A 25901-nucleotide genomic window follows, 5' to 3' on the forward strand; every position below is an offset into this window, starting at 1 on the left:
ACACAGCCTGGCAGAGGCAGCTGTTCCCCGGGCTGCCTGCATTAAAGCGATAATCAAATGATAGATTATTTTCAAGCAAACTCTCATTTCCAGGCATTAATTTTAGAGCTGTGCAAAGAGAGGTAGTGAAAAAAGCACCCAGGCAGTGGAGAATGGGTGGGATCTGGATGTGCTCCAGGCAAAGCTGATGCACCACAGCCCATCTGTACCCAGAGCCATCCTGCAAAGCCACGAAGGGATGGCTCCATCCTCTGGCTCCATCCTCTGGCTCCATCCTCCTGCATCCTCCTCCCTTCTTGTCCTCACCAAGGCTGAGTTTCTGGGTCAAATGCAACAAATATTCCCAAACCACCAGCAGGTGAGTGAAAACAAGCCCTGCAGAAGCCCTGCACTTCAGGAATGTTCACACTCCCTCCTGAAAGACCAGGACACCAGGAGAGGAGAGGTGCTGCATGATCCAGGCTAAAGGTGCAGCGATGGCAAAAGTTTTAGGGCGTTGAAATCCAGTGGTTTTCCCCAAACCTCCAAATCTTTCACCCCGGAGCCCTCTGGAAAAGTCGAGGAGCTGTTCTTGTGTCCCACAGCAGGGCCGGGGCTCCCAGGCTCTGGCAGGGCTTAACGCCTGAGCTCAGGGCTGCTTCATGCCGGTGTCACACCCTGCGTGTGACCCCTTTTTGGGGACAGCCGCCCCGCTGAGCCCAGCTGGCAGCTCCTGCCTGGCACAGGGAGCTCGATTCCAGCTGCAGCCCGAGGTACCTGCCCTGCTGTCCCACTGAAGGGCAGGGGAAGTCGGGGTTCTTTCCAGTTTGCCCTTGGAAGTTACCCCGGAGCAGCGAGGGCTGCTGGAAGAAGGAGTTCCTCCCACTGGCTCGGGATCACGAGGTGTTCATGGACAGCCTTGCCCAGCATGAACCACCTGTGGGAAGCCCAGCTCTGGGATCTCTGCACTCCCAGAACTTGCCTGGAATTCCTCCCGCCTTCCCAGCGCTCCTCAGGGAGCACCCCCTGCTCAGAAGGAGCGATTCACCTCGGGAAATGCTGCTGCTTTCTCATTGCTGCAGTGGCATTATCACAATAATTCCCTTTTCCTTCCTCATATTATTCCACGGGAAAACTGGGAATCAGGGTGATTCTGGCAGAATTTAGGGCACCTCCAGGGACTGGAGCTCAGGCCATGTCTCCAGATCCTCAGGAGGAGGCCAAATGCTGTAATTAAGGGGAGATAATTTCTTTTTCCGCTTCTAAGCTGCAGAATGGCTCGTCCCAGGTAAGCAGCAGGTTATCTCTTTTCTAGGAAATCTCACTTTTTTTCTCTTCCTCAGTCTAAAAATGGAATGCAGACCCTGGAAATAAATTCCCAGGGAACACCACTGTGCAAACATCCCAGGCTTTGATTCAAAGCGTTTGGATTAATTGGCTTAAACTGAGAGCTTTCATTCTGATTTCAGCCTCAGCTTTATGGACAAAAAATTAAAGCAGCAAAGCTTTGGAAGTCGAAAAATCAAAATGTTCCACCTTGGAAATATCAAAACAAGATGCTGAGCCTCGCTGAGCTGCTTTGTTGCTTTCTAAAAGGAAATGGCATCGAGACCAACACCTTTACAAGAAGCTCGGATCATTAAGCACTTCAAAAAAACCCCCTAGATCAGCATAAGCAATTAATTTCTTAATTAGATTTTCTCTTTTTCTTCCAGAGGGAAGTCTAAAAATATTGATATTTTTTCTGTTTTATCCAAAGATTTCTGTAAATATGGTCCCCTCACTGGATGGTTCAGCTGGAGCTCCAGCTGTGGGAATTAGATGGGGTGGTTCACATAAATTCACTTTGTCATCTTTCCTTCTCCTTGGCCTGTTTATTTCTGTTCCAGTGGCAATATAGGACCAGGGTAAAAGCAGAGGATAATAAAGAAAACGAGAGACTGGAAGGGAAACTGAACATGAAGATGAAGTATTTTGAAAGTCTCATTTTCTAGAGGCATTTCCAAGTGAAACCCATTTCCTTTGGAAACCTCTCAGAGGAGAGCAGCTTTGATGTTTGGAGCAGTTTTTCCTGCTGATTTTCAGTCAGCTCCATCCAGGCAGCACCTGGATGAACCTTGGCTGGACATTCCCAGCGGGATTTGCCAGAGCATTACCTGACCCGGGGTGACTTTAACTCAGGAACGATAAAATCCCCGCTGGAATTGCGTGTGGCCTCGCTGACCACTCACTCCTGAGTCATACCCAGCTGTGAGCTCCCAAGAATCCCTTGGAGAAGGGCTCCAGAGGGTTATTTCCTCTGGAGATGTCCTCCAGATCCGGCTCTCGTGTCCCTGTTGCTGCTCAGGATGCTGCTCCCCTATTTCGGAACCTTCCCTCGTTTTTCCTGGCGGTCCCAATTCTGCAGCCCCACAGGGTTTGGGGTTTTTTCTGCCAGCCTGTGGAGCTGCTGGGGGCAGCAGGGCGGCAATCCCGTTTTCCGATGCTGGGATGCTGAGCAGCGGTTCCTGCTGCCATCTAATGGCTCCGACCATTCATATCCAGCAGGGATGCGCCGAGCGCTGCTGCCTGGGGAGTCCAGGAGCCCTCCCGAGGGCTGCAGGAGGCCACGCCGGGCCCCAAACACGCCACGATGTCCCTGAGGTGACACTGGGCACAGGGGGAAGGGCAGGGAAAGGCATTCCTGTTGCAAAGTTTAGGACAAGCTCCTTAGGGATGCTGCTTGTGGCGCCGTGCGCTCTGCCCTTCACATGCCCTGAATGCCCCTCACACCCTGAAATGCGTGGATCAGGGAATATCCCGAGCTGGAAGGACCCACGGGATCATCCAGTGCAACCCCACACCCTGCACTGCTCCCCTGGGTGGTGACACCGAGCTGCTGCCTCTGGAGTAGTGCTCAGGGGCAGGAGCAGCGAGGATTCCTGGCATTCACAGCCCAGTGCCAGGGAGGGGACCTCAAACCACAGCTCCCGGTGTGGCAAAGGCTGGTCCTGTCTGTTCTTATCAAGTGGAAGGTTCTCCTCAAGTGGTGGAGCTGGCAGCTGTGGTCAGAGCATTTCAGCTCTTTCCAGAACCTTTTAATATGATTGCAGGTTCTGCATACGTAGGAAATATAGTAAAAAAGAATTGAAGGGTCAGTTTTAAAAGATGTTAGTAATGACAGTCTATACCGTTATCTTACATGCCTTTATTCAATTTTACAAAACAGAATAAAAATTTTGATGAATCCACCCGTGGAAATAAATCTATATCAAATATATTGCCAATATGGCAAATAATTGTTGAAATATTGAATAATCCCTTCTCTAAATTCATAATTACAGTCCCTGCAGTAGAATCTGATAAAGAAATATTGCAAAGTCCAGTTTCAAATTCTATATCACAGCTGAACATTAACAGAGAAAGTCAATATTTTGTTCAATGTTGACAGCATTCCGTGAGATGCTCTATTATGTTGCTGGCAAAGCAATAGCCGTGGCTATTGGAGTTTTTGCTGGAATGACAAGTGGAGGATTCAGCCTCTGGAGCCACACGGATCCATCCAACACACACAGAGCCAGTTTTCCAGTTTTCCAGTTTTCCAAGAGTGCTCATTTCCTCCAGCTCTGGCTGAAAACAATATAAGAGGAGCAGGACTCAGCATTTCTGAACACGAAGCGCTGAGTTCAGCTCAGTTCAGCCCCGGAGCCCTCTTAACCCTTTAGCTGTGGGATGGAGCAGAATTCCCAGTGCAGCAGCCGCAGCTTTGGATTGCCTTGTGTTGAGAAAAGTAGGGAAGGGTTTGGAGGTGGAAGAAAATTCCCGAGTGAGGGCCATCGATGAGAAGGAACACCTTAAAGCCAGGCCAGCCTGGCTGCATTCAGGGACTGGCCACAGCAGTTTGGCTGTGAAAGCCTTGAGATTTCCCCGTGTCCTCAGCCATGCATGAACCCCGCTTCCCCAGTGCCCCAGCTGCCAAAAATCACCGGGGAAAATGCTGTCCCAAAGCCACCCAGTCTTGGGGCAGGTTCTCCGGGTGCGCAGCCCGAGGGGTCCTGGATGGCAGGAGGGTGGAAAACCTGGAGGGGGCAGGTGCTTATCGCTGCTCGGTGCCCAGGAAAGCAAAAGCAGAGCGCTGGAACGAGGAAATGGCCCCAGGAAATGGCCCCGGTGCTCCTGCCCGTGTCCCAGCGCTCCCCCGCGGGCATTGCAGAGGCGGAGGGAAGGAAAGCTCCGCTCCACCTCACCCCAAAAGTGGGTGCTCCCACCCGTACCAGAGGATCAAACCCGTGAACCAAGAGTTTCTTTGGCCTCAGACGAGACCTTTCATGTTTTTTGTTTGCTTCTTCCTCCGGTGAAGCCGGCTCTGGGCTGACTTCCTTTGCTTTCAGGTTCAGTTTGAAATAATAAGCTGAAAAGCCACGAGGCGTCGTTTTTGAACCTGCCGAGGAACGGGCGGCTTCAGAAGGAAACAGAAACATCGGGAAAGCTCTGGATTAACTGTTTCATTGTTTCCAAGGGGAAAAAATTCCCTGTAATTCCCTCTGCCGCGGACTTTAGCCGGGATGCACAAATACTGCTGGGTCCACAGATCTCTTGTTCTGTGCGCCTGGATTTGCATTTTGGCAGGCAAGAAGGGGGGTTCGGAGCTGGAATTCCCGGCGGGAATGCCTCTCCCGGGATTTCGCTGTCGCACGGCGAGGACGGAAGGTTCCCAGCCCCGAGGACGCGGCGCCGGGGCCGCGAGCAGGACACAGGTGAGGCCGGGAGAGGCTGCTCCTGGCTGGAATGGGAGAGCTCTGCGGCTGGGATTGGCCACACCGAGCCCCTGGAAAGCCTCCCTGGAATTGTTTCGGTGCCTGGGAATTCCGGGAGCCGGCGGTGTCCTGTTGATAGCCCAGCCCCGGGTAACTCATTGACCTCTGCTGGGAAGCGGAGGTTCCCAGGACGATAAGGAGCTCTTGGAAGGAATTCCTGCCCTCGTGTGAGGGAGTGGCAGCGCTGGGCACGCTCGCCCGCCCCGCAAACACGTCCGCAGCCCTGGGAGCTCCATCCCGGCACTGCAGCGTTCCCTCGGGGCTTGGAGAGGCTGGAATTTCATCCAGGAATTCCCCGGGAGGGAAGCGGAGCTGGGAGCTGGGAGCTGGGAGCAGGTCAGTACAGCCGCTGTCTGTCGCCGGGGCTGTCCCCTGCCTGTGCCCTTTGTCCCCAGCTGAGCACACACAGCCGGGACGCGCTGGTGGCAGGTGCTGGAGCGATCCAGCGCCTCTGGAATTCCAGGTTGGGCCGCGGAGCTGGGGAGTTGAAGGCTGGATTTGAGGCTCAGCTGCGGCAGTGATGAGCACGGTGGGGAGGGACAGGTTGGGTTTGGGTGCTGGGAACGGACGGGAGAAACCAGAGCTGGGTTTGGGAAAGGGGGTTTGGTGCCAGGGCTGGGTGGGGCCGGGTGACAGCCCTGGAGAGCTGCGGTGTCGGTGCCAGCTCTGTCCCCGTGCCAAGGGGTGCCTGCACAGCCGCTCTCATCCCGTCCCGTGCCCAGGGGAGGGAAGCGTGGCCGGCTGGCACTGGGATTGCAAAGGGAACAGAGCCCCTGGAGAGCTGGCACAGGCAGAGACCCCCCCTCTGGAAGAGGCTGAGACTCCAGGAAATATTCCATACTTCTCAAGACCGGGCTTTTCCAGGCCAGGCTGCAGCAATGGGGGCCCTCTGGGGGAGATCCAGGATTTGTTGAGAGGCAGAGAGGTAGGAAGCGGAATGGGAGGTTTTCAGCTTGCTGGCCAAAAGGCAAATTCCAGTTCAGGTCAAACAGGAGGTGACAGCTTTGCTTGTACAGGGATGGGTTTGGTTGCTGAGTTGCTAAGGTAGGCTTAAAAACAAAAAGGAATTTCACAACCACAGAGGAAGACACTTGTGTTTAGAAAATGAGCAAAAACCCCCATTCTGTGGATTAAAAAAAAAAAAAAAAAAATGTTCCCCTGTGCAGAAGAAATTGATGCTAATTGGTGAGCAGGAACTGCTGAAACCAAGAACCTTCTGAGGAAGGCAAAAAGCTTTGTTTGAGAACCCTGCCCTGCTCGAGCTCTGACAGCTTGGACAGCACGGGACCAAAGCAGCAATTGTGTAAAGATGTGCCTGAATCCATCACAAAATTCCATCTGTGCGTTCCGAGCACAGGCAGGCTGAGCTCCCCCTCTGATTCCTGCACCGGCAGAGCACCCCTAGGTCAGCTCGGGGAGGTTTTTAGATGTGCAGTTTCCCAGGGCTGGCGAGGGATGGGAACGGGCGGTGCCTTTGCCACAGGGGGAGCAGCGCTGGCCTGGCCCAGCTCTCACCTTCCTGCAGCCCCAGAGCTCGGAGTGCAAACCCCAGCCCGGAGAACCCCCCGACACCTGGGGCTCGGCAGGATGATGGAGAGGATGCTCCCTTCTCCAGGCAACCCCAGATTTGGAGATCTGGATTAGGAATCCCCACTCCTCCACTCTGCTCTGGCTGTGCAGGAGCATCGCTCAGTGCAACCCTCCCTGCAAAGGCTTTTGCTTTGGCTTCACTTTTGTGTGGAAATTCCCAGCCAGCTCCATGCAGGTGGGTTCCATCCTGCCATTCCCACAGCCAGGTACTGCTCATGCTTTGCTTTAGGGGCACTGCAGTTGTGCCAGCCGTGGGAATCCTGACATTCCCTCTCTGGGTCACGGAATCATGGAGACCACCAAGTCTGGGTTAAAAAGGACCTTAAAGTTTACCTCTGTTCATGGGCAGGGACACCTTCCACCGCACCAGTGTGCTCAGAGCCCCATCCAGCCTGGCCTAAATTACTCCCTGGATTAATTATTCCCTACTCTGGAGAAGTTCAAAGCACTGCCATGGCTTGTGATGCAGCCCGGGATGCTCCTGGAGCAACCCCAGCACACAAATCCCTGCAGTGGTGGCACTGGCTGGTTGCTGGAGTAAAAATCCATCCCTAAAAAACCTCCTTAAGTTCTCTCCCTAAACCTTTTGGGTTTTATTTTGCAGGGGCTGTGTTTTTCTTGCCCAGAGACGCTCTGCAAACCACCCACAGTGCAGTGAGCCCACCCAGCCACCCCAAATCCTGATCCTGGGGGCTGGGAAAGGTCTGAGGATGTGAACAAGGAGGGAATGAGACTCGTCCTCATCCTGGGAAGCCCAAGGGATCCTGCACAGCAGCCAGCTCATCCCTGGCGGTGTTGGATCTGGGGTTTGGACAGCCCTGACCCCGGGGGTGAGGTGAGCCCTGCCAGTCCCCTGGATCCCGCAGTGCCTGGGCTGCGGCACCCCTGGATGCTGTGAGATCCAGGAACTCACCTGGATGTAGCTGGCAGAGATGCCCGTGGTGCTGCCAGCTGTCCCCACGGTGACACGGGAAAAGCATCGGGCAAGGAGGAAGTGCAGGATCACAGCCGGCCCCGGATGGAGGATGCTGGACGGGCCCCAGCTGGGTCTGGGTGTCCCCACAGGTGAGGGAGGTGCTGGCAGCGGCGTCGGGAACAGCTCTGCCTTTGGAATTGGGCGGAGATCAGCTGGGAGGGAGCAGCTGGAAGCTGGGGCAGGCTTAGCAGAGCGAGGGAGTCCCGAGGAGGAATGCCAGGAATGTGCCATGTGGGATGGGCACTGCGCTCCCGGAGGCAAAGGCAGAGTGGAGCAAAGGAGGCTCAGGGGGGACCTTGTGGCTCTGCACAAGTCCCTGACAGGAGGGGGCAGCCGGGGGGGTCGGGCTCTGCTCGCAGGGAACAGGGACAGGAGGAGAGGAAATGGTCCCAGGATGCACCAGCGAAGGTTCGGGTTGGATAATAGGAAAAAATTCTCCATGTAAAGGCTTGTCAAGCACTGGCACAGCCCATCCGGGACGTGGTGGAGCCACCACCCCTGGGGGCATTTATAAGACATAGATATGGCAGTTAGGGACACGATTTGGTGGTGGCCTTGGCAGTATCAGGTTTGTGGCCAGACTTAAAGGCCTTTCCCAGCCTGACTGATGCTGTGACTCCAACCCAAGCCCTTCCCTGAGCCCGTGCCCGCCGCCCCCGCCGTGCCAGTGCCCGCTCAAAGGGGGCATTGTGCATTGTGGCCGTGCCCAGCCGCGGTGCCGGGCGGGCAGCGAGCAGCCCTGCCTCTGCCAGCGCTCTGCCAGCCCACTGCTGGTGTCACTGCTGGTGTCACTGCACGCATGGGCTGCTGCCTGGGGACCCCCTGGCACCAGGACCTGGCGCTGGGATGCACAGGTAAGGTGCCCACGGGGCTCTGCTGTCGCGGCGGGGCTGCGGGAGCTGTGGCTGTGGCGCTTGTCCCACAGGATGGGACCCTTGGGGACACTCTGGCGCTGAGCACTGGCCCCTCTGGCTCCTTGCCTGCCTTTCCTGGGATGGCTCCTGGTGCCCCTCCTCTTGGCCTGGGGTGTGCAGGGAGTGAGGCAGCACGCTTGGCCAGGGAGGGGACAGGATCACTCGGGGGGTTGGCTTATTCCCATGCTGTTGGCTTTTCTCCTTGCCACCCTCCCTGCCCAGGAGCCCCCCAAGCAGAGCCCGTGGGGTGCTGGCATCTCCCAAGGCACCATTCCCATTCCAGCGTGTCCCAATGAGCTGGAGGAGGGACATGGCTCAGGGCCAGCCGCTGTGGCCACGTGTCCCCCAGCAGAGCCAGGGCCAGAAGGTGCCACGGGCACCCAGCCCTGGAGCCAGGAGTGCAGCCCTGAGCGCTGGGACCTGCCTGGCTCGGGGCTGGAGCTGTTTCCTGCCCACTCTTACAAAATATTTTGGCACCGGGGAGGTCACTGAGTCACTGGCACAACCAGGAACAACTCCCCAGCCACAGTTTCAATTGGTCCCTTGAAAAAAAAAGCTCCCAGTTCCCTTTCTGGCCCAAATGAAAATAAACACCGAACCCTGAGAGCAGCCAGAGTGAGCCCTGGCCCCTTCCTGGCTCTGGGCACCCATGGACAGGCTCTGTCCTGCTGCTGGCGAAGGTGGCACGAGCAGTGTCCCACCTGCCACCTCCTGTGGCACATCCCACGGACACCTCTCGGGCAGGGAGAATCTTGCCAGGGATCCGGACACCTCTGCCCACCCTCCGTGTTCCCCAGGTGAGGAGTGTGAGTCCTGCTGGCCCCACTCCCCTGAGCTCCTGCCCCGCTGGGACCAACTGCAGCGCCGGGGACAATGGTGGCAGGACAAGAACATGGCAGCAGGTACCCATCCCTGGGGAGTGGCAGCAGGTACCCATCCCAGGGAGGGGCAGCAGGTACCCATCCCCAGGAGGGGCAGCAGGTACCCATCCCCAGGAGTGGCAGCAGGTACCCATCCCCAGGAGGGGCAGCAGGTACCCATCCCCAGGAGGGGCAGCAGGTACCCATCCCTGGGGAGGGGCAGCAGGTACCCATCCCTGGGGAGTGGCAGCAGGTACCCATCCCCAGGGAGGGGCAGCAGGTACCCATCCCCAGGAGGGGCAGCAGGTACCCATCCCAGGGAGGGGCAGCAGGTACCCATCCCTGGGGAGTGGCAGCAGGTACCCATCCCCAGGAGGGGCAGCAGGTACCCATCCCCAGGAGGGGCAGCAGGTACCCATCCCCAGGAGGGGCAGCAGGTACCCATCCCTGGGGAGTGGCAGCAGGTACCCATCCCCAGGAGGGGCAGCAGGTACCCATCCCTGGGGAGGGGCAGCAGGTACCCATCCCCAGGAGGGGCAGCAGGTACTCATCCCCAGGCCCTGCCAGGGTCTGCTGGGGCACAGGGAGGGCCGAGGACAGGCGGGAGTGGAGCAATGGCAGCAGCCAGCTCAGATTTAGTTCTGCCTCAGCCTCCTTTCGCTTCCCCTTCTCCATTTCCCCCACATGTGGAAGGGATGGAGCTGCCACATGAAATCCTTTGCTAAGACTTTGTTCAGTGTAGGGCTTTTTCTTCCAAAGAAAAACTACTTCATGACATGTCCAGCCTTGGGCTGTTCTTTTCTACTTGCTAGCTCTAAATCAGAATTCTATTTCTCTAAATAAGAATTATATTTCTGCACACAAATCCCAGTTTATGTGAGTGACTTAGCAAATCCCAGTTTATGTGAGTGACTGGCAAAGCTGGCTCCATAGAAAGAATTGTAGAGCAGAGTTGTGGTCACAGCAGGGACTTACCAAACTCCACATCTCCAGGTACGTGTTTCTCTTGCAAACCCAATCTGATTACTGACAGAAATTGGGCTTTAATCTGGTTATCCCTCTGCCACCAATACAGCTGTGGAAGAGCAGGCGGGAGTTTTGTGTGCCTCAGCCCTCGTTAAAATAATTAACACCTCGAGTTGCAGGCCCTGAATCCTTTATGGCAATAGTTGATGGTGTGTGGAGCAGGCAGAATGCAGCCTGGATGTGGGATACCCACCAGAGGAGAAAATCTCATTTTGGTTTTCAAAGAGTTTTGCAAGGCCTTGGCTCTGCTGTGCTGGGGAGCTGAGGCCTCCTCCAGCAAAATCTCTCTTGGGGATTCGCCCTTTTAACAAATCTGCTCAGTGAGGGTCTGTCCAGGAGCAAGGAGGGAAAATCTCCTCGCTCCAGAGCCGTTCCAGCACTGGAAAAAAAAGCTGGACAACAAGGGAATGATGGAATTAGGCCCCAGTCTCATGGATCTCTCCAACCTTGAGCGAGACTTTAGGGTGGCTCCAGATCCGCACAATCCCCAGCCAGATCTGCAGGGCTGTGCTCCCAGGAGCTCTCAGCTGAGGCAGAAGATCCAAAACCTCTTCCACCTTTTCCAGCAGCTCTGCTGTGTCCCCTCCTCTCCAGGTAAGGCTGGGGTGACAGAGCAGAGCAGCCCCGCCCCCGAGGCAGGACACGGCTCCCCGGACCCCTCCGTGGTGCTGCTGGCTCTCAGGGACAGCTTTCCACCAGGTAAGGGGCTGCCTGTGGGATCTCCCAGATTTCCTGTGGTTGAATCCACCCCCGCAGTGCCTCGAGTCTCACCTTGGTGGCTGAAGGGGGAGGATGGGCTGGGCTGGTGTTGTTTGAGCATCACAGCCAGGCTGGAGGCTCTGGTGGGCCTGGCAGGGTGGCAGGGGTGGCTCTGGGTGGCAGGGGTGGCTCTGGGTGGCAGAGGTGGCTCTGGGTGGCAGGGGTGGCTCTGGGTGGCAGAGGTGGCTCTGGGTGGCAGGGGTGGCTCTGGGTGCCACAGAGCTCCTCCTCCCCTTTAATGCTGCTCTTCTCCTTTCCAAGAGATCTCGCTCTCCTTCTCTGTCGAGAGCCGCTCCTCCCGGTGCCGCAATTCCCAGCTCCAGGAAGCTGCCAGGAAGAAGCTGTGGGCTCTGGAGAGTGATGATAGACATGTCTGTGCCCTGTTCAAGGTAGAAACCCCATCCCAGTGCGCTGGGGTGCTCCTGGAATGGTGGGATGTGTGCTGGAATGCCAAATCCAGATGAGAAGTTCCTCCCAAGCCACCGCAGGGGACTTTGGAGGGAACTGGAATGATGGGGGAGATGAAATGATGGCAAGTGAGAGGCAAAGCTGAGCCTCGTGCCATTTTGGGGGATCTGACCCTAAATAGCCAGGAATTCACAGGGCTGGGATCACCAAATCCGTGTCCCTGCTGGAGGTGACAGCTCTGGACGGGCACAGAGTTCTCAGGCTGGGTTTTACATAAACAAATCCCAGCTACAAATCCCAGCCTGGACTGAACTCTCCTTCCCTGCTGGATTTCAAGGCTCCAGGACTCTCCCTTGATCCTGCTTTTCTGCTGTGCAGGAGCTGTCAGCCAGGCTGGTCTGTGTGCAGGCACATGAGGATCGCTTCTTCCTCACCTTCAAAACCCTGGAGGAAGTCTGGAAGTTTTCCACGTATCTGACTTTAGGTAACGTTTCCAAGCTCTAAGTGTGAGAAGTGTTTTTGGAGAAGGCGTTGTCTGACACTACAGAGCTGTTATGTTCAGGGTGGACAGGGAGAATATGAACTGGAAAACTTTGCAGTCCACTGTTCATGAGATCTCTGTTTGGATCAGTGGAAGACACTCAGGAGGATTCCTTTTGGGAAATTTTGGAGACAAAATTAGAAGCTTTTGCCTCATGTCTGTCCCCACAGACCCTTCCTGCTGCCCAGGGAGGGAGATGCTGACCCTGATCCCCCTCTTGGCTTCTCAGGGTATGTGGGGACCTGCCTGGAGCAGCTCCTCTTTGGCCAGGAGTTCTGGCTGGACTGTGCCCTGGTGGAGGACACAGAGCTCAGGGTCACCGTGGATGAAGAGCACCTGGCCACCATCTACATGGATCTGCTCCTCCAGGAAGGTGTGATGGGAATTCCTGAAAATCCTCTGCTGGAGCCGTGTGCTGATGCCCCGATCTGATCTCTGACTCTTTCCCTCCGCAGGGAACTTTTTCTCCAGGGCAGCGCCTGGAGTCTGGAAGTCGGAGCAGGAGGGTGAGGAGGGCCTGCAGCTCTGCAGGAATGAGCTGATCCATGTGAAGAGTGTTGGACAGGATTCCAAGTGGGAAGGGATGTCCCTGCTGACCGGGCAGCGAGGCGTGGTGCCTGTGACAGCTCTGGAGCCGATACCACAGCCCTTTTACCAGTAAGTGGTGAATTAAAGGGCTCAAAGCAGGATCTTTTCCTGATCCTGATGCATGACTGGCACCAAGGCTGGGCTGTGAAACTGCTCACAATTCCATGAGGATCCACATTAGGCATAAAGACAGCCACTGGAATCAATGCAGGTGCTGCCAGTGGGACAGAGCAAGGACATGCTCCTACTTCAGCTGTCATTTCTGTAAGGTATTGATTTAGGTCAGGACATTATCTCTGGCTTACAGATGAAGAAGTGGCAGAAAAAATGTAGGCAATGCCTAAAGTGGGGTTTCCTGTTGGTCACCTGGCTGAGCCTCAAAGACACCCACAGCTCCTTTTACTTGGAGAAATCTTCCTCAAAGATGGCAAATTTATCCTGCTCTTCCCCTGTGTGTGACACCATCCCTGGGGCTGGCCTGAGGACAGGACTGCTCAGGGAGGACCAGTGAGGGTCCCTTTGCCTTGCAGGTGGTTCCTGAAGAATTATGCTGTGAGTTTTGGCCTCTCCCAGGAGATCAGCGGGACGAGCTCCCAGGCCATTGGTGAGTGACAGCTCTTGGAAACCTGGATTTGGCCACAACTGCATCTCTGGCCTCTCTGGAATGCAGATCGGAGCTTGCAAATTGTGTGTGCTTAGAAGGATGATCTGAGGAGCACAGAGAGCAGAGAGCTGCTGGTGACACCCTTCTGCCACTGTGTGTTCCTTCAATTTTATGTTTCCTTTAATTCTTTCAGGAGTGAGGTTTCAAATCGTGAGGGTCCAACCTGTGCCCACCATCCACCCACCAACCCCAGCCCAGTCCAGTTCAGAGCATGCTGGACACAGGAGGTCCCTGCAGCTGGGAGTTGGTCATGTAGGGATGGACATTTGAACTGTCCAAGATTTCACTCCTGGCAGACTTGAGACAGGGCGGTGTCTGTGAAGCTCCATATTTCCAGTGTGGAGTTCATCCATCCCTCCTTTATTTTTTATCATAATCCACTCCTCAAGGAGAAATGGCAGAGATCTGGATCCAAGATCACAGTAAATCTTAGGGGAGAGAGAGGCAGCCGTCTCCAGCTGGAATCATGGCCTCTCCTTGCCCAGGTCTTTTCCAGTGAGGGGGTTTTAGCAGGGATCCCACTGACATTCCCTTGTTTGCCTTGCTTTTCCAGTCAAAGGCAGGTGCATCGCCACCAAGGAGCACAGAGGAGCAGCATGGGATGAGCTGAGCTTCTCCAAAGGAGACCACATAGAAATTATTGGCTTCTTCATCCCGGGACTCCCCTGGTTTGTGGGCAAATCCCTCAGCACCGGGAGCATCGGCTTCATTCCCACCCGACACGTCAGTCCCGAGGCTTGCGAACCTCTGTGAGTTTATTTAAATTAAATCCCGGAGAAAAGGGAGGGGAGGCTCCAAATCCCAGCTCAAGGCTGGATGAGAGCCTAGCCTTGCTTTGCAGGACCTCCACAGAGGGTGGGTTTGAGGTGTGAGCAGAAGCCTTGGCCAGGCTCTGCTGCAGCCCAGACAAAGCAATGTTTTCACCTGCCTCAGGTGGTTCTTGGAGAGGAACAGATCCAGCCCTGGGCTAATCTGGCTTCCTGCAAGCTGGCTTCCCAGTTTGTCCTAGAAATGTCTTCAGTTTGTGGCTCTGAAGGGCTGGGAGCCTGGCAAGGGTGGAGAGAGCATTCCTTGCTGAGGAAACCAAGTCCTGCTTCCCATCCTCCTGCCCCTGGATGTGGAGGCAGAATGGCCACTGGCACAGAGCAGAATCCCACACCCTCCCGAGGACATGGCAAGAGCTGTCCAGGAAGGGAGGGTGACAAATCCCACCCTGACTCAGGCAGTTGTCTCTGTTGGTGGCTCCCGTTCAATGCCCATCCCAAAAGGCTTCTTCTCCAAGAATGGGTGTGGGAGGACAAGGTTTTAACCAAGGTCTGCTGGGCTTTCCTCACTCAGAGTCACTCAAGCTGAGTTGCAGCACTTTTCTCTGATGCTCCAGAAGGGACAGAGCAGATCAGGTGCTGTCCTGTGGCTTCTGGATTCCAAAAAAACCCAATAGGTCCTTTCCTCTAGTACCTTTCTGTTCCTTCATGGAGAACCTGGATGGGGAAGATGTCCAAAAATCCTGTGTTCATCTGCAGCAGAACTTATGTGGTGGGAGGAAGAGAACGGATGGGAAAACATCCCATCCCATCTCATCCCATCCCATCCCATCCCACCCCACCCCACCCCACCCCACAGGCCAGCTGCAGTGTCAGGGGCTGGGGACACTCTGATTCTTTTCTCCTGCCCCACCCCAGGGGAAAGGGCTTCGTGTTTCTGAGCGAAGAGGAGAAGTCCCCGGTCCTGCACGCGCCCTGCAATGGTGACGAGCAGCGCTTTGCCACCGTCCTGGGGGACCTGGCACACACTGACATCACCTCTGTGTACCGGCTGGGTGAGTGTCCCCTCTCCTTTCCCAGCCCCTGGATCCCCGTGGAGAGCCCCAAGCTGGGGGCAGCTGCTGGAGTGGGTGGATTTGGGACTTCGGCTGATTTCTGCACATTGACATTGGCCAAGGATTTGGGGTTTTGTTTTCTGTTTGTCTCCTTGTACAGATGGTTTTGAACCCACAGCCATGTTCCCAAAAGTGCCACCAGGTGAGTATGAGGAGGGGACAGAGGGGGAGGCTTTGGTGATGACTTCTGAGGGTGAATTTAGACATGAGGAAACATCAGAGAATGGTTTAGGTAAGGGAGGAACCCTAAAGGTCATCCAGTGCCACCCCCTGCCACAGGCAGGGACACCTTCCACTGTCCCAGGCTGCTCCAAGCCCCATCCAGCCTGGCCTTGGACACTGCCAGGGATCCAGGGGCAGCCACAGAGAAGAATTTCTTTCTAATCCCACTATGGTTTCCCTGTCCTTTCCAGAGGCTGCTCTCCGTGGCAGTAAAGAAATCCAAGTGCTCCAGTCTTGGGAGGAAATCAATGACTGGGCTACAAGCAGCACCTCGGAGCTGTCCAGCCCAGGCAGTGAAGCCGCCCCTGCCACACTGGAAGATGTTCTCCTGGAGAAGCTGGACGACCTGGATTATCCCAAATTCTTCATTGACCTCAATGCTGGGCACATGGAGGATGCTGATGTCTTTGACCCCATATTGACCTTCCTAAACCAAGACAATTTTGTGCCCAGTTTTCAGAGCTTTTATGACCTCAGCTTTTCCTTTCTCCACTCCACTTTTTATGGTTTCTCTGATGAGGATGAACTGGTCCTGTACCTCGAAACGTCCCGGAACTGGGCCAAGAGGACTTGTTCAGCTTGGGCTCACGTCAGGCTCTGTTTCCTCTTGGGTAAGCTCTGCATCAAAAAGGTCAAGTTCTCCCAGGCTCGGGTGTACTTTGAGGAAGCCATGAGTGTCCTGGACAGGGGCTTTGGGGACCTGCCCCTGCTGGCAGCGCTGCACGTGAGCCTGGCCTCCATCTACCTGAAGCAGAACATGAAGCACAAGTTCTCCTGCCTGCTGGGGAAGACGGTAACCTTGCTCGTGTGCCTGCCTGGCCGCTCCTTCAGCTCAGAGAACGAGCTGGAGCTCCTGACGTACATCCTGAGGGAATCCATCGCTGTGGGCAACGCTCCCCTGGAGGCCCGGATCTGCTTCCTCATTGTCAAGCTCTTCCTTCAGCTGGGCAGGACCGAGGAGGTGCTGCCCTTTCTGGAGCATCTCCAGTGTCTCAGCACCACCTGTGCTGGCCCACTGGATGCCACTGCCACCCTGTGCCACCTCTACGACAAGAAGTGCCTGCCAAACATCGCGCTGGCCTCCGCCAGGTCCTTTGTCCCCAGCAGCACCAGGGGGACACCGACGCCCATCTGGAGAGCTGGCTTCATCCTCCAAAACGCTTCCAAACTCCTGGGGAAGCAGCTGGACAGGAGCAGCATCCCAGCACTGGCTTGTTTGTACCTCAAGCAAGCGCTGCAGTTCTGCTGCGAGGGCAGAGCCGTGCCCAGCCAGAGGACGCTCTGCGCCGTCCTGTCCAGGATGTACCTGCAGCACGGGGCGCTGGATGGGGCAGTTTGTTACGCAGCCAGGGCTGCAGCCCTGGGCAGGTTGATGGGGGAGGAGGAGGCTTTTGAGTCCTCGCTGTCTCTGGGGTGGATGTACCTCCTGCAGCAGCAGCCGGGCCCAGCCGGGGCCATCCTGCGGCAGCTGCTGCGGTCACTGCGTGGCACGGACAGCGAGACCCAGGGCGGGGCCGTGCACAACCTCCTGGCCATGGCCCTCAGGGGCGAAGGGCACATTCAGGAGGCTGCAGAGAACTTCCTGCGGGCCCTGCACAAGGCCACGGAGACGGGGAACAGGAGGAATCAGGCCGTGTCCCTGGCTAACCTGGGCCAGCTGAGCCTCTCGTGTGGTGCCACTCAGCTGGCCGAGCTCTACCTGCTGTGGTCAGTCCGGCTCTACGCCGAGCTCCAGGGACACCAACAGCTGGACGTGGAGCTGGCACAGGTGCTGCTGTGGCTGGCACAGGCCACGGTGGACAGGCAGAGGATGGAAGACGCCAAACTCTGCTATGAACTGGCGCTGGGGTTTGCCCTGAAGTGGCAGAACCTGAGGAGTGAGTACAGAGGGGTGCAGGGCAGTGTTCGACCCTGCCAGGTCCCCAGCGCTGTCCCCTGACCTGTCCTTCTCCCTTTCCCTGTGCCACACAGGTCAGCTGCACGCCACTGAGTGTCTGTGCCATTTCTACAGCAAAGTGTGCCCCGACCTGCAGGCCTGCATCACCTACCACGAGCACTGGGCGTCCTTGGCACGGCAGCTGCAGGACAGGGAGCTGGAGGGCAATGCCAGGCAGGCCCTCAGCCAGCTCTACCAGGCTTTGGGCACACCTGAGTGAGTGGCTGGGGCTGTCGGATGCTGCCAGAGGGCAGTGGCTTTCCTGGGGTGTCCCTCGAGCGGGGTGGGAAGGGGTGTAGTGGCTCCAGCTGCCCCCCAGCTCTGGTTCTGAGATTTGTCACTGTGCTGTGAGAGGGAACAGCTCAATGCCAGCCAAAGCTGGGCAAACGTTGTCCCAGATAGAACTGGAGTCTGGCCAAACACAGGTTTCCAGGACGTCCAGCCTTCAGCAGAGCTGACCCAGTGACAGGGAATTCATTGCTTCCTTTGGAGGCTTATCCAGTGATTAATCACCACTCCCCGGTGAAAACAGGCTCCTTATCTGCTCTTTGAGTAAGTCTGGGTTCAGCCTCAGCTGCCAAGGCTGCCCTCCCTATATCTGCTGGGAGATTGTCCCCAGGGAGGGACTTAGGACCCATGGAAGGTGCTTAAAACCCGGTATCAGCTCACCTTTAATCTCCTGCCTGACACCTGCGTGGGGCTGATGGGGTTGGGCAGGAGAGGAGAGAAGGAGGCTGGGACAGGCCACAGGCCTTGAAGGCAAATGAGTCAAAGAGTGGAGAGCAGGCTCCCACGTCCCAGAAGGACAAATGGGCAGGGCTGTCCCCAGCTGGGATGTTCACCTCCCCAGCCAGGCCACGGTGAGTTCAGGGGGAAGGTATTCAGGGAGCAGATGCCTGTCATGGGAACGGTGCTATTTAGGATCACAAAGCACCCCATTCCCTGGGCTCCCGGGACAGCTGGAGGGACACCAAGCAAACAAACTGCCCTGGACACTGCTGATTTTGTTTCCAACCTGCTGGCTCATCCTGCTGCCTGTCCTTGTGTCCTCCAGTGAGCAGGGGCTGGAAGAGGGGCTTGGACACGTAGCCAGAGATGCCTCTGGCTGCACAAGGGCCAAACAATGGGCTGAGGTGGGGGTTTGGGTGCCAGGTGCTGTCTGGGAGGTGTAAGTACAAACATTCCCTGCCTGTGCTCCCATGTGGAGCTGGGACTGACTTTGGGATTTGGTTTAGGGGGAAAAATTGGGTTTGCAGGTGACCTGGATGAGCCCCTCTTTATCACACCGGGGCGAGGAGCAGCCTGGGTGGGACTGCTGGGGTCCTGGATTGTCCTAAGGTGGCCAAATGACCATTAAAGGCTGAGCATTAAAGCATGGAGACTTGCATGGTCCTATCAGGGCACATTGCTCAGAGCTCAGAAAGTCCTTTTGTCCCCAAACTTGGGTAACCGCAGGAGGAGCGGGCAGGGGATCAGTGCCATGGGGAGGTGGTGTGGGGCCAGCTGAGAGAGACTCTGAAATGCCTTTTTGCCTGTTGCCATCACAGGGCTCTGAGACAATCCCTGGACTGCACCAAGCAGAGCCTGAGGATCTTCATCGACCTCGAGGAGGCTGTGAAGGCAGCAGAGGCCTGGCTGCAGGCAGGAAAACTCTATTATCTTCTACAGGAGGACGAGCTGGTGGAAATGTACTTCCAGGTATGGAGGAGGTGGCTGGAGCTGTCCCATTCCCATCACAGCCTTTTGGGGCTGGAAAACCTGGAAGGGGAAGTTCTGAGCACTGTAAACCCGCTGCTGGAAGGAGGAGCTCTTGCCTTCCCCTCAGGCACTGATTTTCCTCTCTTCCTTTCCATCGACTGAGTTCAGATGATTTTGGGGTGAAAGTAAGTGAATTCATTGATGTAGGAATGCCAAAGGAAGCTGGAAGTGCCAAGTGACCAATTCCCATTGAAATATCCATAAATAAGGGAAAAGTGCCAGGGAAGTCCTTGCAGTAGAAGGCTCCTGGCTTCTCTCCATCTCCAGCATTATTTTCTCGGCTGAGCTGCAAACTGGAAGAGCAGCTCCTAAAATTTGGGGTTTATTTAATCACACCCATGTCTCTGCCTTTCCAAATGTCACTGCAGCCCCCTTTTTCCTTCCAGGCAGCCATCCAGACTGCTCTGAAATGGGACAACTTCTCCTTGGCCATGGATCTTTACGAGAAAGCAGGTGACACCTTCTTTAATGGCAGCAGGAACAGGCACCGAGCAGTGGAGTTCTACAGGGTATGGAGGCCTCTGGGCACTTCTGTCCCTGTGTCCCCACAAGGTGCTGGCTGGGGGGGGGGCTGTGCCCCAGGGCAGACCAAAAGGATGGAGGGTGGACAGGGATGGGGTGATCCTGAGGGTGCCAGAGTGGGAGGCCTGGAGCACAGATGGTTTCTGCAAATCCCAGAGATCATTTGGGATTGGGAACGGGCTCCTTCCATTACAAATCCTGGTGGTGTCAGGTGTGAGCTGGTCACTCCTGGGGACACCCAGTCAGAACTCCAGGCACCCAAGGAAGGGCAGAGATGTGAGGCTCAGGCTTTGAGAGCTGCGCTCTGGGATATAAAACTCATTTTCAAGGGAAAGAAGGGACTAAAACCAAAACCTGCAGTGCTCCACCACTTCATCCCCTGCCTTGGTCCTTGTCCTGCTGCTCTGCCACCCCTCTCAGGCAGTGCTGATCCCTCCAGGAAGACCCTGGCCTCACTTTTCTCTCTCCTTAGGGAGGTGCTGTGCCCTTGGCCAGGAAACTCAAGGCCACCCAGACAGAGCTGAGGCTGTTCAATAAACTGGCAGAGCTGCAGATTGGCCTGCAGGGCTATGAGAAGGCTCTGGAGTTTGCCACGCTGGCAGCCAGGCTCAGCCTCAGGGTCGGTGAGTGATTCACACCCAAAAGTTACTGGGAGTCACTGGTCAGTCAGTGATTTACACCCCCAGGGCACTGGGAGTCACTGGTCAGTCAGTGATTTACACCCAAAAGTTACTGGGAGTCACTGGTCAGTCAGTGATTTACACCCCCAGGGCACTGGGAGTCACTGGTCAGTCAGTGATTTTCCCCCACAGGGCACTGGGAGTCACTGGCTCCTGTGCATGAGAACAGTGTCCATGTGAAAAGGGGATCTCCTGCTTTCCTAAGGCTGCTGGACATACCCTAAATCATGCCTTTTTTTTAGGCCATTTCCCCTTTTTCCAGCTGTGTGACAGCAGAGGGTTTTTGCTACCCCAGAGCACAGGAAGTCTGCTGAAGGCACAGGACTGAGCAGTTCCTCTCTGCCCTGGTTCTCCTAAAAACCTCACCCCTTCCCATTACAGAAATAGCTTGGATGGGCAAAATGCCAGCTGAAATGTCTGGGATGGGACCAGTCTTGGAACAGCCCTCCAGCACCCAAAAAAACCTGTAAAAAATGATAAACTCCTGGGCCCATCTGTCCAGCTGTGGCACCGACAGCCCTGCCCATGGCTCTGTTTCCTTTCCAAGGTGTCCATGCCCCCAGGCTGCTGAGAAAATGCATCCAAAGTGGCTCAGCAGGGCTGGGGATGGATTGAGCTGGATCAGCAACTTTCCCAGGGGATCCATGGCAGGAGCTGGTTGATTCCACCCACCTCTTTTCCAGGGGATCAGCTGCAGGAGCTGGTTGCCTTCCACCGCCTGGCCGCAGCCTATGACCTGCTGCACATGTATGAGATGGCCGAGGATTGCTACCTGAAGACCCTGGCCATGCGTCCCCCTGTGCTGCAGAGCTCAGCAGAGGCCCTGTACTACTGCAAGGTCTACTGGCACCTGGGCAACCTGGCCCTGCACAAGCTGAAGGTGAGAAATGAGGTTTCCCGTGGTTCTGTGGCTTGGGTGGAGAGCTGAGGGTGGAGATCACATCTTCTGGTGTGGGGGGGGAGGGAATTTGGAAAGAAGTGCTGGCACTCGGCAACATTCCGGTGAAATCGGGTGTCCCTGGGTCCTCCTGGCACCCCCAGGCTCTGCTCCAGCTCCCTCCTGCCCCATGACCTCCACTGAAGCCACTTCCTAACGCCGGCCCTGTGCTTTCTGCTCAGGATGAACAGGATGCAGCCTCCTACTTCCTGCTGGCCCTCGCCGCAGCCGCCGAGCTGGGAGACCAGGAGCTGCAAGCCCTGCTCCGTGCCAAGCTGGGTGCCATCCCCGGAGCCCCAGGGGGACCTGAGGGCACGCCAGGCTGTGCCACGGACCGGCCCCGGTGGCTGAGCGAAGGTGGCCACGTGGCGTGACCCATCTGCCACCCTGGGGACACCAGTGGGAGCCGTCCAGCAGCGCTGTGCAAGGGCCGTGTGCTCTCCAGGAGAGGTCCTGCGCCACGTCCTGAGGAGCTGGAAGGGTTTGGGCTCCTTGTCCCAAGCCTTTGGGAGCCTTCTGTTGTTTTTCAGGAGCAGGGCTATGCCCACAGCGGAGGTGGCACAGCCAGGGCAGGATATCCAGGCAGGATGAGGTGCCAGCAGCGGTGCTGGAGCTGGGGGTGCAGCAGGGCTGGGCTCCTGGGGGGAGGTTCAGGAGTGCCCTGCCCAGGATGGGGACAGGGAAGTGCTGCCATGTGCCTGCCTGTCCCCACAGCTGCCCCACACCTTGGAGCAGCTCAGCCTGGCCCAAAGGTGTTTGAAATAGCAACTCCTTTATTGATGCCTGGTTTTTATCCTCGTCTGCTCCACGAGGTCTGTGATGACACCTCTGCCAAACCCGTCTCCTGTAAAGAGCACCACCAAAGCCTTTGGCAGTGAGAGACAGAATTTGGGATGTGAGGAGGATGAAAGGGGCTGGTCCAGCCTCATCCGGGGGCAGAGAAAACTGCTGGGGCAGAGACAGAGCCCACCCTCACCCCAGCCCCACCATCCAGCCTCAGGGTCTGGAGCAGGAGCACAGGAAAAGAGCCCTGGAACGGGGAAGTGCTGGAGTCCCCATCCCTGGAGGTGTTTAAATGTAGACGTGGCATTTGGGGACACGGTTTGGTGTCGGACTCGGTGATCTTAGGGGGATTTTCCAGCCTGAGTGGTTCTCCCGGGCGCACGGCAGGAGTGCGCGGCTCTGCTGCTCAGCCCGTCTGGCCACCAGAGAGCAATAAATGCCCATTTTTGCAGCGAGAGCGGCTCCCCTGCAAAGCCCGAGCCCGGCTCTCACTCCGGGCAGGAGCGCAGGGAATCAGGAGCAGTTTTCCCAGCTCATCTCTTTGCTTTGACAACCAGTGGCCATCTGGGGCTTCACAGCCAGACCCCGCTCCCGGTTCTGCCACCTCCCTGCCCGTGCTGCCCTGCCTGGGATTGTTAAACGCAGAATATTTATTTCCTCTCTCCTCTCTGCAAACGCTGAGTTCAGCTTCCTCTTCCAATCCCGTCGAGGCGTTTGTCACCGGGGCGATGAATATTTACTGCTTGTTTACCGAGCATTCCTGCGGTGCTGCCGGGCAGCCTCAGACCCCAGTCCGGAGGAGGGAAATCTTCATCCTGGGTGAAATCCAGCGAGCTCCGGGGTCCCCAAAACCTTCCTCAGCTGATCTCAGTGCGGGTGGTTGGTGCTCACCGAGCCAGGAAAGGATCTTTCCAGCCGTTTTACAGGCAGCTCCCCTTTTTCTTTTTGTCTAGGTGGTCTTCAAGGACCATTCCAACCCCTTAACCTCCTATGATTCTTTCCACACGCGGGGAAAAGCACCGTCTCACATCTTTGTGCCAGGAGGAAGATGGACGATTGGGTATCAGGCTGTGGAGAGGAGCTGGGATGGCTCGGGAAGCTCTGAGGGCTTTGATTAAAATACAGGCTCAGCGTCTGAGCTGGCCTAACTCAGCCGAGCTCCAGGAGTCAAACAGAGATGTTCTGATTCACAGGGACTCTGGAGCTGCTCTGAAACCAAATGTGTCCTCCTTAAATCACAGCAAACCAAATTTGTGGTGTCTGCAGGGAAAAAAAGTCTTCCTCCTCGGGACCATCCATAAAAGCTCATTTTCCCTCTCCCTCATCTGCCTGTCTGCTCCCACGTGCTGTGGTGCAGTGGGATGAGAGCTCAGGGAGGCCAGGGCTGATCATAATCCATAATACAGTGAAATTTAAAGCTGTTGTTTGTGTGCACCAGATCCTGGGCCTGTGCCCAAGGGAAGATGAGGATATTCCATCCCTCCAGGCACCAGGTTTTTGGGCAGAGAAATTTAGGGACTTTGTGCCAGAGGAGGTCACCAGGTGGTGGCTGAGCTCCTGGAGGCTTGGGGTTGTCATCCTGTCCAGGATGGGGATGCTGTCCCTCGTTCCTGGGGCTTTCTTTGGGACACAGCAGGAGGGATGCACCCTCGAGGTGCTGAGGGGTGCAGAGCCTGGCCAGAGCTGTGCTGCTGCTCCAGGAGAAGGCTGGAAGAGAAGGAATGTGGGAACACAGGAATTATCCTGCAGAAGGCATTGACCACCAGCGTCCTCCTTCTCCACGGGAAGAGGCAGAAATAGGGGAAAGGGAAAGGATGGATCAAATCTCCTCCGACACCAGGTGTGCCGTGGCTTGTGACTCCTTCCTGAGCCACTTGTGACTGCCTGTTCCATGCCCAGGCCAGGAGTTTTCCTTGCTCCCTGCAGCCAGCCAGGCTGGAAATAGGCCTGGTGGGAGCCACGTGCAGCAGCACATGCCGCTCAGAGCAGCGCCTTCCTTCCCAGCGCTTCCAGAGGCTGCCGGGAGCTGCAGGAGCATCCCAGCTTTGGCTTTGCTGCTCCAATCCTTCCCCAGTTTGACCTGCCAGGCACCAGCACTCCCAGTCCTGACGTAAAGCCTGGCGCTGGCACCGTGATCCCGTGTTTGTTGAATGCCTCAGGGGGCCATTTCAGGCCTGGAATAACGAGGGGCTGGATTTCTCTCACATATGTTCGTTCTTGGACAGTGGAAATACCACGGCAGGAATAATTCTTGCATCATCTGAGCTCTGGTGTGAGCCTCCCGTGGAATCAGGAGAAAGGAAATGCTGATAAATAGAAATACAGATATGGGCAGAGAGCTGGATTTATTTGGGTTTTCGTGGGAATGACTCTTTCCTGCAGAAATAGAGCACCCAACAATAGCAGTTGTTATCAGCAGACATTTTTTCATCATTCCTTCATGGCACAGTGCTGCAAACTGGGCTGGATGTGGAGGAGCCGAGATAAACCTCGAGCTCAGCTTATCTCAGAGGTGGCCGCTCCTCTCTGGGCAGCATCTCCCAGTGTTGCCTGGATCGGTAATGAGGAGTTTGGTAAACACCAGCTGTTCTGCTCAGCAGAGCTGGGGGGAGTGTGTAAACTGGGTAATTTAGATTAAAAATCATTTGTTTGCACAGCAACCTGCTTGTTCAGGGATAATTGGGCTCATAAATATGTATGGCGGAGGAGGAGCAGGGGTTGAGGCTGAGCCAGAGCCAGGAGTCACCAACTGTGGCTGCAGCAACTTAAATAAAATTTCCCTCTCTGCACTGGGGTGTGCAGGGATGGAAAGAGCTGGAATAGGCCTGGAATTCCTGCACTGCTGCTGGCCCTGCCCTGAGAGCTCACCTTGTGCCAGGGACACTCAGGTGGCTGCGGGCAGTGCCAGCAGAGGTGGCAGCTCCAGGACTGCCCCCTGCCTGATGCCACCTCAGCACAAGAAGTTTCAAACCCCCACTGGGAATTATTTTTACATCTGGCCTCACTATTCCCCATCCAGAGTCACTTCCCTGCTGCTTCTCCTTCCTCTTCTCTCTTCTTGTGCCGAACAGGCAGGAAACAGGCGGGAAGGAAAACTGGCAGGAAAGAGGCAGGAAAGAGACAGGAAATAAGCAAAAAAACAGGAGGGAAAAAGGTAGGAAACAGGTGGGAAAACTGGGAAGAACCAGGCAGGAAAACTGGGAAGAACCTGGCAGGAAAAGTGGCACCAGAATCTCTTCTCTCCACAGCACTGGGGACGAGTGTAGGAAGCAGCACAAGTGCCAGCAATTCCTGTCACACTGCAGGAGAGGGGAGGGAAAGTAAAAAGACTCCGCATTTGGTCCTGGAGACTCTTGGAATGCAGTCCAGGGATCGGGATGAACACACAGAAAAGAGCTCCTGAGCAGCAGATGGGTTTTGAGGAAGGAGGAATAAATCCTTACATAACCAAACTCCCTCTGTGCTCTGGTTACGGGGTGGTGGTTTTCTTTTGCTTTTGTGTTTGGGTTTTTTTCTTTGTTTTCCCCCTGCTCTGGGGCCACACAAGAGCACAAACCCACCCTGGTGTGTGGGGAGCAGCTGCTGCAGGATTTATGCACTGGTTGTGGGGTTTAATCCTCCCTGGGACACCCTCAGCTCCTTGCAGCTGATTGTTTAATGGAAGCACAACTTTTTCCTAGCCCTGTCTGAGATTCAAGCCAGGCTCGATCCCAAAATATTCCTGCAATATTAATCCCTTCCTCCAGTGCTTTGGAAGGATTTAGTGAATTCCTTTATGACTCCAGAGCCCAGGAATCTCTCCCAGATTTCCCTGACCCATCAGCTGCGTTTTCCCACTTTTGCCTCATGGTGTGGCAGAAGGATGAGCTGTGTGCTCTGGGTGGTGGCAGAGCACCTGAGGGGCAGGGATGCATCCCTGGGAACCCTGGCAGGACCTTCTGAGCCATCTCTGTCTTCTGTGCCTATTTTGGGAGTTATTTGGCACCCCAGAAGATTTGGGGATGGCAGGACCTGCTTTGTCCCTGTCCTGCCTTCTCTCGGTCCTTTCTTCCTGCATCAGCTGAACTCCTCCTCAAAGATCCT

At 55.9% G+C, this 25901-nt stretch overlaps 1 protein-coding gene across 8 annotated transcripts; it reads left to right on the forward strand.

Annotated features, from left to right (window-relative positions):
• The first annotated feature begins 4486 nt into the window (after positions 1-4486).
• SH3TC2 (SH3 domain and tetratricopeptide repeats 2) lies at positions 4487-25530 on the forward strand. 8 transcript variants are annotated; one of them, XM_032125178.1, is made up of 19 exons: positions 4487-4715; positions 6970-7430; positions 9053-9157; positions 10736-10840; positions 11162-11289; positions 11687-11792; positions 12079-12222; positions 12305-12506; positions 12968-13041; positions 13655-13850; positions 14784-14920; positions 15081-15122; positions 15394-17079; positions 17174-17354; positions 18686-18836; positions 19283-19405; positions 19891-20041; positions 20782-20978; positions 21218-25530. In XM_032125178.1, the coding sequence occupies exons 2-19, from the start codon at positions 7298-7300 to the stop codon at positions 21407-21409; spliced, it is 4053 nt and encodes a 1350-aa protein (XP_031981069.1). In that variant the 5' UTR covers positions 4487-4715; positions 6970-7297; the 3' UTR covers positions 21410-25530. The 8 variants fall into 8 exon arrangements, with proteins under 8 accessions (XP_031981069.1, XP_031981068.1, XP_031981067.1 ...); XM_032125177.1 differs by lacking the exon at positions 4487-4715 and adding an exon at positions 5091-5111; XM_032125176.1 differs by lacking the exon at positions 4487-4715 and adding an exon at positions 5178-5238.
• The last annotated feature ends 371 nt before the right edge of the window (positions 25531-25901 follow it).

The sequence above is a fragment of the Corvus moneduloides genome, chromosome 15, assembly GCF_009650955.1.
Source record: "Corvus moneduloides isolate bCorMon1 chromosome 15, bCorMon1.pri, whole genome shotgun sequence".
Taxonomy (NCBI): Eukaryota; Metazoa; Chordata; class Aves; order Passeriformes; family Corvidae; genus Corvus; species Corvus moneduloides.